This window comes from Pseudophryne corroboree, chromosome 2 (genome assembly GCF_028390025.1).
Source record: "Pseudophryne corroboree isolate aPseCor3 chromosome 2, aPseCor3.hap2, whole genome shotgun sequence".
NCBI lineage: Eukaryota > Metazoa > Chordata > Amphibia > Anura > Myobatrachidae > Pseudophryne > Pseudophryne corroboree.
Genome location: NC_086445.1, coordinates 348,210,797 through 348,229,937, shown reverse-complemented (window position 1 = coordinate 348,229,937; position 19,141 = coordinate 348,210,797). Strand labels below are relative to the sequence as shown.

The 19,141-nt window shown below is 47.4% G+C and overlaps 1 protein-coding gene across 6 annotated transcripts in view; it reads right to left on the bottom strand.

The window, feature by feature from the left end:
• The window catches only part of PLCXD1 (phosphatidylinositol specific phospholipase C X domain containing 1), a 62,226-nt gene that overhangs the window by 7,281 nt on the left and 35,804 nt on the right, over positions 1 to 19,141 (bottom strand). For 5 of the 6 annotated variants that reach the window (XM_063953078.1, XM_063953080.1, XM_063953081.1 and 2 more), the window contains 3 exons: positions 13,421 to 13,549; positions 12,774 to 12,926; positions 9,312 to 9,492 (listed from right to left, as the gene is read on the bottom strand). In XM_063953078.1, coding sequence (XP_063809148.1) covers positions 9,312 to 9,492; positions 12,774 to 12,926; positions 13,421 to 13,549 — 463 coding nt within the window. The remainder of the gene's footprint in view (positions 1 to 9,311; positions 9,493 to 12,773; positions 12,927 to 13,420; positions 13,550 to 19,141) is intronic. The other variant, XM_063953079.1, reaches the window with a different exon arrangement.

Genomic DNA, 19,141 nt, shown 5'->3' with positions numbered 1-19,141 from the left:
ATAAGGAAGGATATTGAATCCCGGGTAAGACTCATACCAGCCACACCAATCACACCGTACAACTCGTGATCTGAACCCAGTTAACAGTATGATAAACGAAAGGAGCCTCTGAAAAGATGGCTCACAACAATAATAACCCGAATTTTGTAACAATAACTATATACAAGTATTGCAGACAATCCGCACTTGGGATGGGCGCCCAGCATCCACTACGGACTACGAGAAATAGATTTATCGGTGAGTAAAATCTTATTTTCTCTGACGTCCTAGTGGATGCTGGGACTCCGTAAGGACCATGGGGATTATACCAAAGCTCCCAAACGGGCGGGAGAGTGCGGATGACTCTGCAGCACCGAATGAGAGAACTCCAGGTCCTCCTCAGCCAGGGTATCAAATTTGTAGAATTTAGCAAACGTGTTTGCCCCTGACCAAGTAGCTGCTCGGCAAAGTTGTAAAGCCGAGACCCCTCGGGCAGCCGCCCAAGATGAGCCCACTTTCCTTGTGGAATGGGCTTTTACAGATTTTGGCTGTGGCAGGCCTGCCACAGAATGTGCAAGCTGAATTGTACTACAAATCCAACGAGCAATCGTCTGCTTAGAAGCAGGAGCACCCAGCTTATTGGGTGCATACAGGATAAACAGCGTGTCAGATTTTCTGACTCCAGCCGTCCTGGAAACATATATTTTCAGGGCCCTGACAACGTCAAGCAACTTGGAGTCCTCCAAGTCCCTAGTAGCCGCAGGTACCACAATAGGTTGGTTCATGTGAAATGCAGAAACCACCTTAGGGAGAAATTGAGGACGAGTCCTCAATTCTGCCCTGTCAGAATGAAAAATTAAGTAAGGGCTTTTATATGATAAAGCCGCCAATTCTGACACACGCCTGGCTGAAGCCAGGGCTAACAGCATCGACACCTTCCATGTGAGATATTTTAAGTCCACAGTGGTGAGTGGTTCAAACCAATGTGACTTTAGGAAACTCAAAACAACATTGAGATCCCAAGGTGCCACTGGAGGCACAAAAGGAGGCTGTATATGCAGTACCCCTTTTACAAATGTCTGAACTTCAGGCACGGAAGCCAGTTCTTTCTGGAAGAAAATCGACAGGGCCGAAATTTGAACCTTAATGGACCCTAATTTTAGGCCCATAGACAGTCCTGTTTGCAGGAAATGGAGGAAACGACCCAGTTGAAATTCCTCTGTAGGGGCCTTCTTGGCCTCACACCACGCAACATATTTTCGCCAAATGCGGTGATGATGTTTTGCGGTTACATCCTTCCTGGCTTTGATCAGGGTAGGGATGACTTCATCTGGAATGCCTTTTTCCTTCAGGATCCGGCGTTCAACTGCCATGCCGTCAAACGCAGCCGCGGTAAGTCTTGGAACAGACAAGGCCCCTGCTGGAGCAGGTCCTTTCTTAGAGGTAGAGGCCACGGGTCTTCCGTGAGCATCTCTTGAAGTTCCGGGTACCAAGTCCTTCTTGGCCAATCCGGAACCACGAGTATAGTTCTTACTCCTCTCCTTCTTATGATTCTCAGTACTTTTGGTATGAGAGGCAGAGGAGGGAACACATACACTGACTGGTACACCCACGGTGTTACCAGAGCGTCCACCGCTATTGCCTGAGGGTCCCTTGACCTGGCGCAATACCGGTCTAGTTTTTTGTTTAGACGGGACGCCAACATGAACACTGCTGACAGTGCTATCACATGATTTTCCGCCCAGCGAAGAATCCTTGCAGCTTCTGCCATTGCCCTCCTGCTTCTCGTGTCTCCCTGTCTGTTTACGTGGGCGACTGACGTGATGTTGTCCGATTGGATCAATACCGCCTGACCCTGAAGCAGGGGTTTCGCTTGACTTAGGGCATTGTAAATGGCCCTTAGTTCCAGAATGTTTATATGAAGAGATGTTTCCATGCTTGACCACAAGCCCTGGAAATTTCTTCCCTGTGTGACTGCTCCCCAGCCTCTCAGGCTGGCATCCGTGGTCACCAGGATCCATTCCTGAATGCCAAATCTGCGGCCCTCTAGTAGATGAGCACTCTGCAGCCACCACAGAAGAGACACCCTTGTCCTTGGCGACAGGGTTATCCGCTGATGCATCTGAAGATGCGATCCGGACCATTTGTCCAGATAGATCCCACTGAAACGTTCTTGCATGGAATCTTCCGAATGGAATCGCTTCGTAAGAAGCCACCATTTTTCCCAGGACCCTCGTGCACTGATGCACTGACACCTGGCCTGGTTTTAGGAGGTTCCTGACTAGCTCGGATAACTCCCTGGCCTTCTCCTCCGGGAGAAACACCTTCTTCTGGACTGTTTCCAGAATCATTCCTAGGAACAGTAGACGTGTCGTTGGAATCAGCTGCGATTTTGGAATATTTAGGATCCACCCGTGCTGACGTAACACTACCTGAGATAGTGCTACTCCGACTTCTAACTGTTCCCTGGACCTTGCCCTTATCAGGAGATCGTCCAAGTAAGGGATAATTAAGATGCCTTTTCTTCGAAGAAGAATCATCATTTCGGCCATTACCTTGGTAAAGACCAGAGGTGCCGTGGACAACCCAAACGGCAGCGTCTGAAACTGATAATGACAGTTTTGTACTACAAACCTGAGGTACCCTTGGTGAGAAGGGTAGATTGGGACGTGGAGATAAGCATCTTTGATGTCCAGAGACACCATATAGTCCCCTTCTTCCAGGTTCGCTATCACTGCTCTGAGTGACTCCATCTTGAATTTGAACCTTTTTATGTAAGTGTTCAAGGATTTCAGATTTAAAATTGGTCTCACCGAGCCGTCCGGCTTCGGTACCACAAACAGCGTGGAATAATACCCCTTTCCTTGTTGTAGGAGGGGTACCTTGATTATCACCTGCTGGGAATACAGCTTGTGAATGGCTTCCAAAACTGCCTCCCTGTCGGAGGGAGACTTTGGTAGAGCAGACTTCAGGAACCGGCGAGGGGGAAACGCCTCGAATTCCAGTTTGTACCCCTGCGATACTACCTGTAGAATCCAGGGGTCCACTTGCGAGTGAGCCCACTGCGCGTTGAAATTCTTGAGACGGGCCCCCACCGTCTCTGAGTCTGCTTGTAAAGCCCCAGCGTCATGCTGAAGACTTGGCAGAAGCAGGGGAGGGCTTCTGCTCCTGGGAAGCGGCTGCATGGTGCAGTCTTTTTCCTCTTCCTCTGCCCCGGGGCAGAAATGAGTGGCCTTTTGCTCGCTTGTACTTATGGGAACGAAAGGACTGAGTTTGAAAAGACGGTGTCTTTTTCTGCTGATGTGAGGTGACCTGGGGTAAAAAGGTGGACTTTCCAGCCGTTGCCGTGGCCACCAGGTCCGATAGACCAGCCCCAAATAACTCCTCCCCTTTATACGGCAATACTTTCATATGTCGTTTGGAATCCGCATCCCCTGACCACTGTCGCGTCCATAATGCTCTTCTGGCAGAAATGGACATAGCACTTACTCTTGATGCCAGGGTGCAAATATCCCTCTGTGCATCACGCATATATAGTAATGCATCCTTCAAATGCTCTATAGTTAACAATATATTGTCCCTGTCCAGGGTATCAATATTTTCAGTCAGGGAATCCGACCACGCGACTCCAGCACTGCACATCCAGGCTGAAGCGATAGCTGGTCGCAGTATAACACCAGTATGTGTCTATATACTTTTTAGGATATTTTCCAGCCTTCTATCAGCTGGTTCTTTGAGGGTGGCCGTATCAGGAGACGGTAACGCTACTTGTTTAGATAAACGTGTGAGCGCTTTATCTACCCTAGGGGGTGTTTCCCAACGCGCCCTAACCTCTGGCGGGAAAGGGTATAGTGCCAATAATTTATTAGAAATTAGCAGTTTTTGTCGGGGGAAACCCACGCTTTATCACACACCTCATTTAATTCATCTGACTCAGGAAAAACTATTGGTAGTTTTTTCACACCCCACATAATACCCTTCTTTGTGGTACTTGTAGTGTCAGAAATGTTCAATGCCTCCTTCATTGCCGTGATCATGTAACGTGTGGCCCTACTGGACATTACGTTTGTCTCCTCACCGTCGACACTAGACTCAGTATCTGTGTCTGGGTCTGTGTCGACCCACTGAGGTAACGGGCGTTTTAGGGCCCCTGACGGTGTCTGAGACGCCTGGACAGGCACTAATTGATTTGCCGGCTGTCTCATGTCGTCAACAGTTTTTTGCAAAGTGCTGACATTGTCACGTAATTCTTTAAATATGATCATCCAGTCAGGTGTCGACTCCCTAGGGGGTGACATCACTAACCCAGGCAATTGCTCCGCCTCCACATAATTTTCCTCCTCATACATGTCGACACACACGTACCGACACACAGCACACACACCGGGAATGCTCTGATAGAGGACAGGACCCCACCAGCCCTTTGGAGAGACAGAGGGAGAGTTTGCCAGCACACACCAAGCGCTATATATATATATATACAGGGATAACCTTATATAAGTGTTACTCCCTTTTATAGCTGCTGTTTTTATTATTAGCTGCCAATAGTGCCCCCCCTTCTCTTTTTTACCCTGATTCTGTAGCAGGTCTGCAGGGGAGAGTCAGGGAGCCGTCCTTCCAGCGAAGCTGTGAGGGAAAATGGCGCTTGTGTGCTGAGGAGATAGGCTCCGCCCCTTCACGACGTCCTTATCTCCCGCTCTTTTCTGGAAAAATGGCAGGGGTTAAATACATCCATATAGCCCAGGAGCTATATGTGATGTATTTCTTTTTGCCAACCTAAGGTATATCTGTTATATTGCGTCTCAGGGCGCTCCCCCCCCAGCGCCCTGCACCCTCAGTGACCGGAGTGTGAAGTGTGCTGAGAGCAATGGCGCACAGCTGCAGTGCTGTGCGCTACCTTAGTTGAAGACAGGACCGTCTTCTGCCGCCGATTTCACCGGACCTCTTCGCTCTTCTGGCTCTGTAAGGGGGCCGGCGGCGCGGCTCCGGGACCCATCCAGGCTGAACCTGTGATCGTCCCTCTGGAGCTAATGTCCAGTAGCCTAAGAAACCCAATCCACTCTGCACGCAGGTGAGTTCGTTTCTTCTCCCCTTAGTCCCACGATGCAGTGAGCCTGTTGCCAGCAGGACTCACTGAAAATAAAAAACCTAAAATAAACTTTTATTCTAAGCAGCTCAGGAGAGCCACCTAGCCTGCACCCTTCTCGTTCGGGCACAAAAATCTAACTGGGGCTTGGAGGAGGGTCATAGGGGGAGGAGCCAGTGCACACCACCTGATCCTAAAGCTTTTATTCTTGTGCCCTGTCTCCTGCGGAGCCGCTATTCCCCATGGTCCTTACGGAGTCCCAGCATCCACTAGGACGTCAGAGAAATATAATAAAAACTGGCGGGGGCTCTTTATATATACAGTGCCTACCTGTATATATATCTCTTTTGCCAGAAATTAGGTTTATATTGCTGACCAGGGCGCCCCCCCTGCGCCCTTCACCCTTACAGTGACTGCCGTGTGTGAGGTGTGTGGAAGCAATGGCGCACAGCTGCACTGCTGTGCGTTACCTCAGTGAAGATCATGAAGTCTTCTGCCGCCTCTGAAGTCTTCTTTTCTTCTCATACTCACTCGGCTTCTATCTTCCGACTCTGTGAGGAGGACGGCGGCGCAGCTCCGGGACGAACTCCAGGGTGAGACCTGTGTTCTGACTCCCTCTGGAGCGAATGGTGTCCAGTAGCCTAAGAAGCAGAGCCTTGAAACTCACAGAAGTAGGCCTGCTTCTCTCCCCTCAGTCCCTCGATGCAGGGAGTCTGTTGCTAGCAGGCTCCCTGAAAATAAAAAACCTAACAAATATACTTTCTGTCAGAAAGCTCAGGAGAGCTCTCTGAAAAGCACCCAGTCTCCACTGGGCACAGTATCAAACTGAGGTCTGGAGGAGGGGCATAGAGGCAGGAGCCAGTGCACACCAGATCTAAAGTCTTTCTTAAAGTGCCCATGTCTCCTGCGGAGCCCGTCTATCCCCATGGTCCTTACGGAGTCCCCAGCATCCTCTAGGACGTAAGAGGGAAAAAAATACAGAGATCTTAAGGTGTGTACACATGGTGAGATTCGGGCTATGCCCGATTCTCATTATGCGATAGGGACTCGGTATCGCAAGCATATAATGACTGTGCTTGCAATACTGACTCTGTGCAATTTTGGCAAACTATCAATTTTGACTATAATTTTACGAGATAGTCAAAATTGACTTGCAGGCACAGTCTATCTAGGCTTGCGATACTGACCTCGCGGGACCGCAAGGTGACTTTTACCTTACAATTTGCACTAACTTTCCTTGCGATTTTGACTATATAGTCAAGATCGCAAGTAAAAATCTCACCGTGTGTACACATCTTTAGTTTGAGAGGACAAAGGAGAGGTGCAAGGAGCAACAATTATAGAAAAAAAAATGCCAGGTTACACATTAAACTTTGATAGAAAAAATACAGGCATTAATAAGACATAAGGGGGGTCATTCCGAGTTGATCATAGCCCTACGATCATGTCCATAGACATGCGGGGGGACGCCCAGCAAAGGGCTATCCCACCCCGCATGTCAGTGCGGCCCCCCCCCCCCTAGCAGAAGTGCAAAAGCATCGCACAGCGGTAATGCTTTTGCACTTTAGGAGTAGCTCCAAGCCAGCGCAGCTTTAGCGTGCTGGCCGGGAGCTACTCGTCGCTCCCCAGCCTGCAGCAGCTGCGTGTGACGTCACGCAGCCCCTGCGGCCCGCCCCCCGCATGGTCAAACGCTGAAGTTTCGTTCCAACCCCCCCGGCCAGCGACCGCCTCTGCCTGTCAATCAGGCAGCCGCAGTTCTGACTCGATCGCACCGCTGCGATAAACTGCAGCGTGCGATCGGGTCAGAATGACCCCCAAGGTCCATGAGGTGTGACGGGTATTCCAGTACAAAAGCATTAATCCTGACAAACTATGGGAGAATCATCCATGATGATGATGATGATGAGGTGTCTCATACCAAGCAGTGGCATGGAAGCATCTCCAAACACACTGCCGGAATGATTCTGAAAGTATGGTAATAAAACTCTCCCATGTTTAAACAGCAGTTGAGTTAAACTTTCCTTTTGGAGAGAGGAATCTACCTTGTCCATGAGGAAAATGCAAAATAGGTTGTTGCTGTTTTTTAAACAAGGTTATTGATGGTGGAGTGGTCTGAACCCACATCTGGAGTACACTCTTTATTGCCACAGCTAAAATTGATAAAACCAGTTTACAGCCACCTATGGGAATCCTAATCCCACGTGGGAGCATCCCAAAATGAACCCATTCAACAATCAAAGGAAAATAATCAATTGGAAGTAATTTGTGTATCTCCAGACACAGACCCAGAACCTCTTAACAGGTGAAAGACAGTGATAAAAGATATGCTCTATGAAAGACCCATCTCGAAGCATCGGAATGGGGAGAGATAGCCCCAATGAAATATTTTTCAGAGGATACCGCTATTGCAACTTGTAAACAGATGTGGGAAGCAGTCTTGCTAACCACCCAATACAGTTTAAAGAGCTTTAAAATAAGTTAAGTTCTTCATTCATGTTTAGTTTTGTTTGTTTTTTTAAAGAGGTTTGGGGCAGTGGACTGGACTTGATCCATGTCCCCCTTGCATCTTTGTGGCAGCACATCACTAGTCCTAAGAATATATTGCTATTATTAAAGTGATAATTTAATGCAGAGATGCGGGGACCCTTTGCCTGACACGGCCCAACAGAGCAACAACAATGCAAAAGATCCATTTTACTTGAGTTACATAATATTTAAGACTGGATTCTGAGTTGGGATAAAAGTAAGAAAGATAAAAGTAGCTGTGCACCTGGACAAACCATGCGGCAATGCAAGCGGTGCAAATACATTTATTATTTTTACATGCAAGGTAAATACTGCCTGCTTCTGCATGTAGCCCAAAAATACTGGACAGCTTTATTTTTACACTGCAATTTAGATTTCAGTTCGGTCATGCCCCTCTCACATCTAAATCTCTCTGCAAATGTTACATCGGCCCCAACTGTAGTGCAACATGGTTTTACCAAGGTGCACAGTTATTTGCTCTTCTTTGCTTTACTCCCAGCTCAGAATCAGGCCCTTAGTGTAAGCACTATGCAACATGTGAGCCAGGGAACATAACCACGATGCTCTCAGCACCAGAACCTGAGGCTTCTATTGACAGCCTGAAGAAGCAGGACACCCAATCTGATGCCATCCTAATACCATGTATACACAGCTCCTCAGTTTGATCTGCAATTTATATATGATAGACAGTCAAGAAAAATATTAAAGCAGCCCATTGTGCCATTTAGCAACTGTTTTATTCAATAAGAAATAATCTACTGAAGATGTTTTTCCCTCAACTAGGAACCTTACACACAGTAGTACTATATCTTAAGGAACTATTGCTAATTCAAGAATATTTTGTTGTATTCAAAAATAAATTGATCATGCATGTAATAAGTATGAGATTGAAAATATACAGTATAAAGATTGTGTGTACACCAGCTTGAAATAGCTATGCATATTTTCTTGCTATGTACTGCGATAGACTCTCAAATCTTGCTGCTGGCTACTGAAGTAGCTTTCCGTACTGAAAGGCTCTCTTATTTACTCCTTACACTTACCCATTATGGTCAGCAGTGAGTATACAAACTGCGGATTTCACATCGTCTCCATTGTGTGGGGACAGAACTGACCTTAGCTATCGAAGTGTGACTGTCATCAGGGCCAGACTGCATGTCAGCCACAGGAGTCCTGGATTTTCTGTAACACCCCCCCCCCCCCTTAGTGTGATTACATGCCAGATGGGAGTATGGTCAGTCATTTTGGGTCCATAAAACATGACAAACTAGACACTAAAAGCACCCTGTGCAAGGACAGATTTACTTTTAACAGATATGTCCTTATATACAGAGAGAAATGGAAAAGAGCTAGGTTTGAAACCCAGGCAGCCGGGATCCGATGGCCAAAATTCTCACACATTCTGGTATTTTCTCCCGAATCCTACCCCTAACCCACCCCCCTTCACAACCTAACCATAACCTCCCCCTCCCACAGCCTAACCCCCCTACCTCCAGCCTAATCATCCCCCTAGTGCCTATCCCCAACCCCAGTACTTACCTCCGGTATGTGTTAGGATTATGGCCGTCGGGATCCCGCTGTCGGTCTTTTGACTGTTGGGATCCCGACTGCCGGTATTTTGACCGGATCTCCTTAGAAACACCTACCTATATAATATTTGTTTTGTAAATATATTATGTCCATACTATGTTACTTACTATGCAAAACAATAAATAATTACCTGGTCGTCCTTTGTGCTTTTCACTCTCCAGAAAGTTGATCAATGAGCCTTTATTAGTAGTGTTTGCCCACCAGTATGGGATAGATGACCACAGGTAGTCATATTTCATAGCCAAAGGGTTACCATATGAAACAATGACTTGATAACCTTGTTTCCACATGTTTCTCAGAGTGGGCTGTTCCTGAACAGAGCCAATGAATAAATAAAAGTATGTGAGAATAATTTTAACTTGGAATTCACACATATTTGGTACATTGAACTATTTATCAAAGTAAAAAGGAAAGTGGTTTGTGACCACGCGCTTAACAACTTAATTCCTGTGCTGCTAGTAATATAGGGGTTGCCCAACCCAAGAGAAAAAAATATTACAGCGCTCAGGAATTAATAAACAATTTATTAAAAGTACAATATTCAAAAATACATAGCACAAAACCACCGGCCGGTTTTTCAAGTTAGGTTAAGTCTCCTCTATAATTGATAAATGTAATTGAAACTGCAGTGGATCTAAAACACAAGGCAGTATGGGGTATATGCAATTCCGGGCGAATTGCGGCAATTTTTCGCCCGTTTTTTAATTCGACACAATTCGACCGTCGAATTCCGGCAGGTGGGTGCCGGAATTTCGACATATTCAATAAAAAACTAATTTGACAGTCCCGCTGTCGAAAAACGGCCGTTTTGACGGATTTTGGTTAGATTTTTAAAAATGTTAAAAAAACGGAAAAAAACGGGAAAAAACCCGGAAAAACATTGCGTGGGGTCCCCCCTCCTAAGCATAACCAGCCTCGGGCTCTTTGAGCCGGTCCTGGTTGCCAAAATACGGGGGGAAAAATGACAGGGGATCCCCCGTATTTTAACAACCAGCACCGGGCTCTGCGCCTGGTCCTGGTGCAAAAAATACGGGGGACAAAAAGAGTAGGGGTCCCCCTTATTTTTTGGACCAGCACCGGGCTCCACTAGCTGGACAGATAATGCCACAGCCGGGGGTCACTTTTATACAGCGCCCTGCGGCCGTGGCATTAAATATCCAACTAGTCTCCCCTGGCCGGGGTACCCTAGAGGAGTGGGGACCCCTTCAATCAAGGGGTCCCCCCCCAGCCACCCAAGGGCCAGGGGTGAAGCCCGAGGCTGTCCCCCCCCCATCCAAGGGCTGCGGATGGGGGGCTGATAGCCTTGAGTAAAATGTAAGAATATTGGTTTTTTGCAGAAGAACTACAAGTCCCAGCAAGCCGGTACTTGGAGAACCACAAGTACCAGCATGCGGGGGGGAAACGGGCCCGCTGGTACCTGTAGTTCTACTGCAAAAAGAGGTTACTTTCGGTCAACCGCTTACTGCAAAGTTCCCACCATTGGATACAATGGAGCGCATAGGCGCAACATTGTATCTCTGCCGTGTGCAGCCTGACAGACACTACAGGAGCACACAGCCAATCAGGAGTGTGCCACGACGTGGCGCTCCCTGATTGGCTGAAGGGACCCTCTTTGACAGGAGTCAGGGGGGGTCCTGGCAGTCGGGGAAAGGGGTCCCAAACATGGGACCCCTTTCAGTGCGTGGTCGGGTTTCCGTTTTTTTTGTTTTGCCAAGTACGTGGATTATACAAAGAACAGAAGGTACACTGGATTATGTGAGTATAATTTTTTTTACTGGTACCCCTAGGATTCTACATGGAGAAGAGGACCGAGCCTCATGTGAACATAGGTAAGTATGTATGTTTGGAGGTGTGCATCTATGTAATAAACTTATACTGTCACGGTGTGTGTGTCCTGTTTTTTTTGGGGTATTTTTTTAGTAGTAGTACTACAGGTACCAGCGGGCCCGGTTTTCCACCGCATGCTGGTACTTGTGGTTCTCCAAGTACCAGCTTGCGGGGGAGGCTTGCTGGGACTTGTAGCACTGCTACAAAAAACAATATTCACATTTTTTTCAAAAGGCTATCAGCCCCCCATCCGCCGCCCTTGGATGGGGAGGACAGCCTTGGGCTTCACCCCTGGCCCTTGGGTGGCTGGAGGGGGGGGGGGGGGGGGACACCTTGATTTAAGGGGTTCCCACTCCTCCAGGGTACCCCGGCCAGGGGTGACTAGTTGAGTATGTAATGCCAGGGCCGCAGGGACCTAGATAAAAGTGTCCCCCGGCTGTGGCATTATGTACCTGGCTAGTGGAGCCCGGTGCTGGTTTCAAAAATACGGGGGACCCCTACGCTTTTTGTCCCCCGTATTTTTGGAACCAGAACCAGGCGCAGAGCCCGGTGCTGGTTGATTAAATATGGGGGAACCCCTGACATTTTTCCCCCTATATTTTTTCATCCAGGACCGGCTCAAAGAGCCCGAGGCTGGTTTAGCTTAGGGGGGGGACCCCCACGCATTTTTTTTAATGATTTGTAACAATGTTATTTTTTATACGAAAGGTGCACAATGAAGCCCTGCACGGATCTCACAGATCCGGCCGAGATTCATTGTGTTAATGTCGGCAGTGTTTTACTATTCACTCCCGTAAAACACTGCCAAAAAATACGAATGACATCGACATCGGAAAACACGAAAATGCAGAATACGACAGCTTAGTAAATTAGTCGTAATAAATTCAAAAAGTTGCAAATTTACACTTGCGATGTCATTCGTGTTTGAACTTTAACCTCATTCTGAAAAATAAGAATTTTAGTAAATATACCCCTGGGAAGGGGAATGCAAAATACTTTGGGACTAGGGCAGATGTATTAAGCCTGGGGAAGAGATGGGAGTTACAGGAATAGTAACCCATGATGAAAGGAAATATCATTTTGTCACTATATTACTACTAGTACATTTAATTTTGAAGAACATGGTCATATATTCTGTATACCTGATGGGCACTGACACTATCCTTATGAAAGGTGTGAAAATATACCGTCATTGCTGACCTTTCTTATAACATACAACCCTGGAGTTTTACACGGTTACTCAGTACATCTATGTATATAGGTGGTACACAAATATTGGTGTTTCGCATAATATATATATATATATATATATATATATATCTATATATCACATCGCAAAAGTAACCCGGTATCGACCAGGCATATTGCCGAGTCGACACGGGTCAGTGTGCGATGTGAAAGGGGCCTTGGAGAATTCCCGGGTCTTCTGACTCTGTAATTCAACCCAGGTAATAAGAAGGGTTATTCCTGGGTTGAATACCGGGTCAGACGCAGTGTGAATGGGTTGCCGGTTCGATGCGACCCGGTACCCATCCACAGTATAGGGAGAGGAGCTCATCTCCGCGCCGCATTTCCCAGCGCTGCCTCCACCCCCGCCGCTATGGCAACCGACCTGGCAATTTGCCGAGTCGGGAAGCCAGAAGATAGTCTCTAATGCCAGATCCCACCCAGTTTCCAAGTCCCGGATGGGATCCGGCATTGGAGATGTGAAAACACCTTTCACAAGTATAACTGTAAAATAACAAAGTACTTTTGATATTCATACATGCTTGGGGCATAATTTAGCTCCAAATATCCTGTAAATGCAGCTAATTAGATGTGTATGTTGTACTAGAGACATTGGCTGCAGGTTACACGATAGGATGATTATCTCCTGTGGATTCCTCTGTAACCAGTCACAGATCTCTTGTAGTGTTTCCTAGGAAAGCGGAAAAAGTAATGTAACATTTTATTAGTATACGCTAAATACTGGTTAAAAATACTCATATTGATTTCTCTTTCTGCTTATCCTTTACAAAAATTAACCTCTTTTTGATCTAAAGGGGGGGCATCCTACTGGCCACATTAATTTTTCGACTGAAAAAAAATGGGCTAATATCGATGGATTACTACAACCGTTTTTTTTTTCCCCCCAAACGAAAACATGTGATCTGGGATAAGATCCCGGACCCATGTGTCATCGTGACTCTGAGGGTGGGTTATCAGGGATTATGCTTTGTGTGCCAGTTATAAGGGGCAATTGGATAGCCCCCAGTGAATCCATTACCAGTGGGAAATCACTGAGGCTAATTGGATACCGCCCCTAGAGAGAAAGTAGGATGTGCAGGTGAAAGCACACATTTGGTTGGTAATGCAGGCTAAATGTCTTGATTTTGTTTCTATAAGTGGCCCAGTAAGTGCCCATCATCTTACCTCTACAGTCACAGATGTATAAAACCCATGTACAAAGTGCAGATCTGGAGAAGGAGCATCAGGTCTGTGACCTATCCGAAGATCCAGGTATCTGATTCCAGTGTCCATCTGCCCCACAACACTAAAAGTCTATCAAGTACAAATAAAGAGAAGCTAACATACTGTACTGAATATGCACATAGTAAATGGTGTCGTATATTCTTCTCAGTTAAACGCAACCCACTGGAGGGAATCTCAAAATAGTTGTAATAGTTTAATAATACAATAGAATAGTACTATAAAATACAATTTAAAATGAACAGTTTGCCGATTGCAGTAGAAACAAATTATTAAATTGAATAAATCTAAATACATATAACCAGCAGTATAATTTCTTGAATTAATAACAGCCATATAAAGACAATCTCAGCAAATTACAAAGTGCGGCCATGTTATGCCAACAAGAATCCAAGTATATGAGCTTGAACAAGCTAATTCCAGTTAATAAATCGACACAATTAAAAAATAGTTCTTTTGTACATTTGCTGCGGTCTCCAGGTTGCTGAAAGAAGGGGTTCCGTTTTTGCCGTATCAGGAGGGGATGATCTTATAGTGAAAGTCCCAAATTCCCTCACTTTCCCTATGCTACCAACCTTGTTCACGGTGTTATGGTGACGTTGGTCTTTCTCCGGCTGGTTCCCCCGCTCCAGCTTGCTGCTATTACTCTGGCCGCTCCTCCTTAGCGCCGCTCTGTGACTGATTGGAGTCCCGGTCTGTGAGGCCGCCAAAGTGAATAACTAAACAAATAGTGAACTGCTGTGACCTTGCGGCTGCAGTGAAGGTCGACTCTGGGTGTCACTCAACACCCCAAAATACAAATCAAAAAGGAAAAAGGTGAGTGTAAATATGTATAGATGGGCTGAACTTTTTGACAACAATCCAGAAGATGTTAAATCACAATTTTCGAGATGGGACAAATCCAGATTACCTCAACTCAAGAAAAAGTGTACTGTAGAGTCCTCAAATAACCAATGGACCTCATTCCAACGCGTTTCGTCTTTTTCAAGGTGTGCGTTGAGGGCACAGGCTGTGACATTTATACCCCTGACGGACAGAGCGCGGGATGACCGGGCTGCGGGAGGAGTGGGGGGAGTGGCTTAAGTGAGTTCGGCAGCGTGCTGCAATTGCAGGTTCAAATTAATCAGAGTCCTTGGAGTCCGTTAGCAGCGCTTCCGACGCGTTTCAGGCTACAAGCCCTTAATCATGGATGGCGCAGGTTTAGCCAACTTGGCTTTTTATAAGAAAAAATAGGATTTTAGTACCTACCGGTAAATCCTTTTCTCCTAGTCCGTAGAGGATGCTAGGGACTCCAAAAGGACCATGGGGTATAGACGGGATCCGCAGGAGCCTGGGCACACTGAAAAGACTTTGACTGGGTGTGAACTGGCTCCTCCCTCTATGCCCCTCCGCCAGACCTCAGTCATAAGAACTGTGCCCAGGAGAGACGGACATTTCGAGGAAAAGATTTTTGTTCAAACTAAGGGCTAGAACATACCAGCCCACACCACAACATACCGTACAACCGGAGTAACAGTAAACCAGATAACAGTATGAATTTAACTACATCAACAAGCTGAAACAACAAATACACAACCCGTGTGTAAACCAATGCAACTAGTAAGAAAACACTGCAAGTAACCGTCCGCACTGGGATGGGCGCCCAGCATCCTCTATGGACTAGGAGAAAAAGGATTTACCGGTAGGTACTAAAATCCTATTTTCTCTTACGTCCTAGAGGATGCTGGGGACTCCAAAAGGACCATGGGGTCTATACCAAAGCTCCAACACGGGCGGGAGAGTGCGGACGACTCTGCAGCACCGATTGAGCAAACATTAGGTCCTCCTCAGCCAGGGTATCAAACTTGTAAAACTTAGCAAAGGTGTTTGAACCAGACCACGTAGCCGCTCGGCAAAGCTGAAGTGCAGAGAACCCTCGGGCAGCCGCCCAAGATGAGCCCACCTTCCTGGTAGAATGGGCCTTCACTGATTTCGGCACCGGTACCCAGCCGAAGAATGAGCTTGCTGAATCGTACTACAAATCTAGCATGCAATAGTCTGCTTCGAAGCAGGATGACCAATCTTGTTGGAAGCATACAGGACAAACAGCGCCTCTGTTTTCCTGGCCACCGCCGTTCTGGCGACGTAGATCTTCAAAGCTCTCACAACATCAAGAGACTTTGGAACTGCCACAGCATCTGTAGCCACAGGTACCACAATAGGTTGGTTAATGTGAAACAAAGAAACCACCTTCGGCAGAAATTGTTGACGAGTCCTCAATTCCGCTCTATCCGAATGGAAGATCAAGTACGGACTCTTGTGATATAAGGCCGCCAACTCAGACACCCGCCTGGCAGATGCCAGAGCCAACAGCATGACCACCTTCCAAGTGAGAAACTTTAACTCAACCTTATGCAAAGGTTCAAATCAGGAAGACATAAGAAACTGTAAGACCACGTCAAGATCCCATGGTGCCACCGGGGGCACAAACGGAGGATGGATATGCATCACTCCCTTCACAAAAGTCTGAACCTCAGGGAGAACAGCCAATTCCTTCTGAAAGAAGATAGATAAAGCCGAAATCTGCACCTTGATGGAACCCAATTTCAGGCCGGCATCGACACCTGCCTGCAAAAATGGAGAAACCGACCCAAGTGAAATTCTTCCGCAGGAGCAGCTTTAGTCTCACACCACGAAACATACTTTCTCCAAATACGGTGATAATGTTTCACCGTAACCTCCTTCCTCGCCTTAAGGAGAGTGGGAATGACCTCCCCAGGAATACCTTTCCGAGCTAAGATTTGGCGCTCAACTTCCATGCCGTCAAACGCAGCCGCGGTAAGTCTGGAAACACGGATGGTCCCTGCAATAACAGGTCCTCTCTTAGAGGGAGCGGCCAAGGATCTTCCACAAGTAATTTCTGAAGATCTGGATACCAGGCCCTTCTTGGCCATCTGGAACGACAAGAATCGCTTGCACTCTTGCTCGTCGAATGATTTCCAGTACCTTTGGAATGAGAGGAAGCGGAGGGAACACATACACCGACTGAAACACCCACGGAGTTATCAGGGCGTCCACTGCACTGGCTTGGGGGTCCCTTGACCTGGAACAATACCTCGGAAGCTTCTTGTTGAGGCAAGACGCCATCATGTCGATCAGCGGAGTTCCCCAACGCTTCGTCACTTCTGCAAATACCTCTTGGTGAAGAGCCCACTCTCCCGGAATGAGATCGTGTCTGTTGAGGAAGTCTGCTTCCCAGTTGTCCACTCCCGGAAGGAAGACTGCTGACAGAGCGCTCACGTGCTGCTCCGCCCAGCGAAGGATTCTTGTGGCCTCCGCCATAGCCGCCCTGCTCCTTGTTCCACCTTGATGGTTTATATGCGCCACCGCTGTTATGTTGTCCGACTGTATCAGGACAGGCCGACTCTGAAGAAGGCTTCTTGCTTGTAGCAGGCCGTTGTAAATGGCTCTTAACTTGAGAACATTTATGTGGAGACAAGATTACTGGAGCGACCATTTCCCTTGGAAACTTCTTCCCTGGGTGACTGCGCCCCAGCCTCGAAGACTTGCATCTGTTGTCAACAGGACCCAATCCAGGATACCGAATCGGCGCCCTCCTAGGAGGTGAGAACTTTGTAGCCACCACAGGAGAGAAATCCTGGCCCTGGGAGATAGACATATCTTCCGGTGCATGTGCAGGTGACACCCGGACCACTTGCTCAGCAGATCCCACTGAAACACCCGGGCATGAAACCTGCCAAACGGAATGGCTTCGTACGCCGCAACCATTTTCCCCAAAACCCGAGTACATTGATGAATCGACACACTTTTCGGCCTCAGAAGCTCCCTGACCATCGTCTGCAGTACCAGAGCTTTGTCTTTCAGAAGAAACACCTTCCGTAAGCCCGTGTCCAGAATCATGCCCAGAAAGGACAACCGATGGTCGGAATCAACTGAGACTTTGGCAAATTTAGCAGCCAACCATGTTGTCGCAGAACCGACAAGAGACAAATTCACATTTCTCAGCAACCGTTCCTTGGACCTCGCCTTTATCAGGAGATCGTCCAAGTACGGGATAATTGTAACCCCTTGCTTGTGAAGGAGAACCATCATTTCTGCCATGACTTTGGTGAAAATCCTTGGGGCCGTGGAAAGCCCAAACGGCAACGTCTGAAATTGGTAATGAGAATCCTGTATCGCAAACCTGAGGAAGGCTTGATGCGGAGGATATATCGGGACGTGTAAGTAGGCATCCTTTATGTCTACTGACGCCATAAAATCCCCCCCTTCTAGGCTGGAGATCACAGCTCGAAGAGATTCCAGCTTGAACTTGAAAACTTTCAAGTATGGATTGAGGGATTTTAGGTTCAGAATCGGTCTGACCGAACAATCCGGTTTCAGTACCACAAAGAGGCTCGAGTAGAATCCCTCCCCCCGTTGGGACAGGAACAATGACCCTCTGTTGACACAGCTTTTGTATTGCTGCCTTCACCACCTCCCTGTCCGGAAGAGACATTGGTAAGGCCGAAATGAAAAAACAGTGAGGGGGCACCTCCTGAAACTCCAGCTTGTACCCCTGAGATACTATATCTAGGACCCAAGGATCCAGGCATGATTGAACCCAGACCTGACTGAAGATCCGCAGACGGCCCCCCACCAGTCCGGACTCCCCCAGGGAAGCCCCAGCGTCATGCGGTGGACTTGGTAGAGGCAGGGGAGGACTTTTGGTCCTGGGCGCCTGACACTGCAGGCGACTTTCGTCCCCTTCCTCTACCCTTTGAAGCGAGGAAGGACGAACCCTTTCCACGCTTGTATTTATTCGGACGAAAGGACTGCATCTGCTGATGTGGTGCCTTTTTCTGTTGTGTGGGAACATAAGGAAGAAAAGACTACTTACCCGCAGTTGCGGTAGACACCAGGTCAGCCAAGCCGTCACCAAACAAGACATTACCCTTGAATGGGAGAGCTTCCATAGCCCTCTTGGAGTCGGCATCAGCATTCCATTGATGGATCCACAGCGCCCTCCTGGCCGAGATCGCCATGGCATTGGCTCTTGATCCCAAAAGACCAACATCCCTCGCCGCATCCTTCAGGTAATCTGCAGCGTCCTTGATATAACCAAGAGTCAAAAGAACATTATCTTTATCAAGTGTATCCATATCAGCAGCTAAATTCTCAGCCCATTTAGTAATAGCACTACTCACCCATACCGACGCCACAGCAGGTCTGAGCAATGCACCCGTATTAGCGAAAATAGACTTCAGAGACGTCTCCAGCTTGTGATCCGCCGGATCCTTGAGAGCTGCCATGTCAGGGGACGGAAGGGTCACCTTCTTAGACAACCGGGATAGAGCCTTGTCGACATTTGGAGACAACTCCCATTTTTCCCTGTCATCAGAGGGGAAAGGATACGCCATGTAAATTCTCTTGGGAATCTACCACCTCTTATCCGGCGACTCCCAAGCCTTTTCGCAAAGAGTATTCATTTCATGAGAGGGGGGGAAACTTCACCTCAGGTTTTTTCCCTTTGAACAAGCAAATCCTTGTTTCCTGCACCGCAGGTTCGTCAGAAATATGTAAAACATCTTTTATAGCCACAATCATGTACTGAATACTCTTAACTAACCGTGGATGTAAAGCAGCCTCAGTGAAGTCGACATCGGAATCAGAATCCGTGTCGGTATC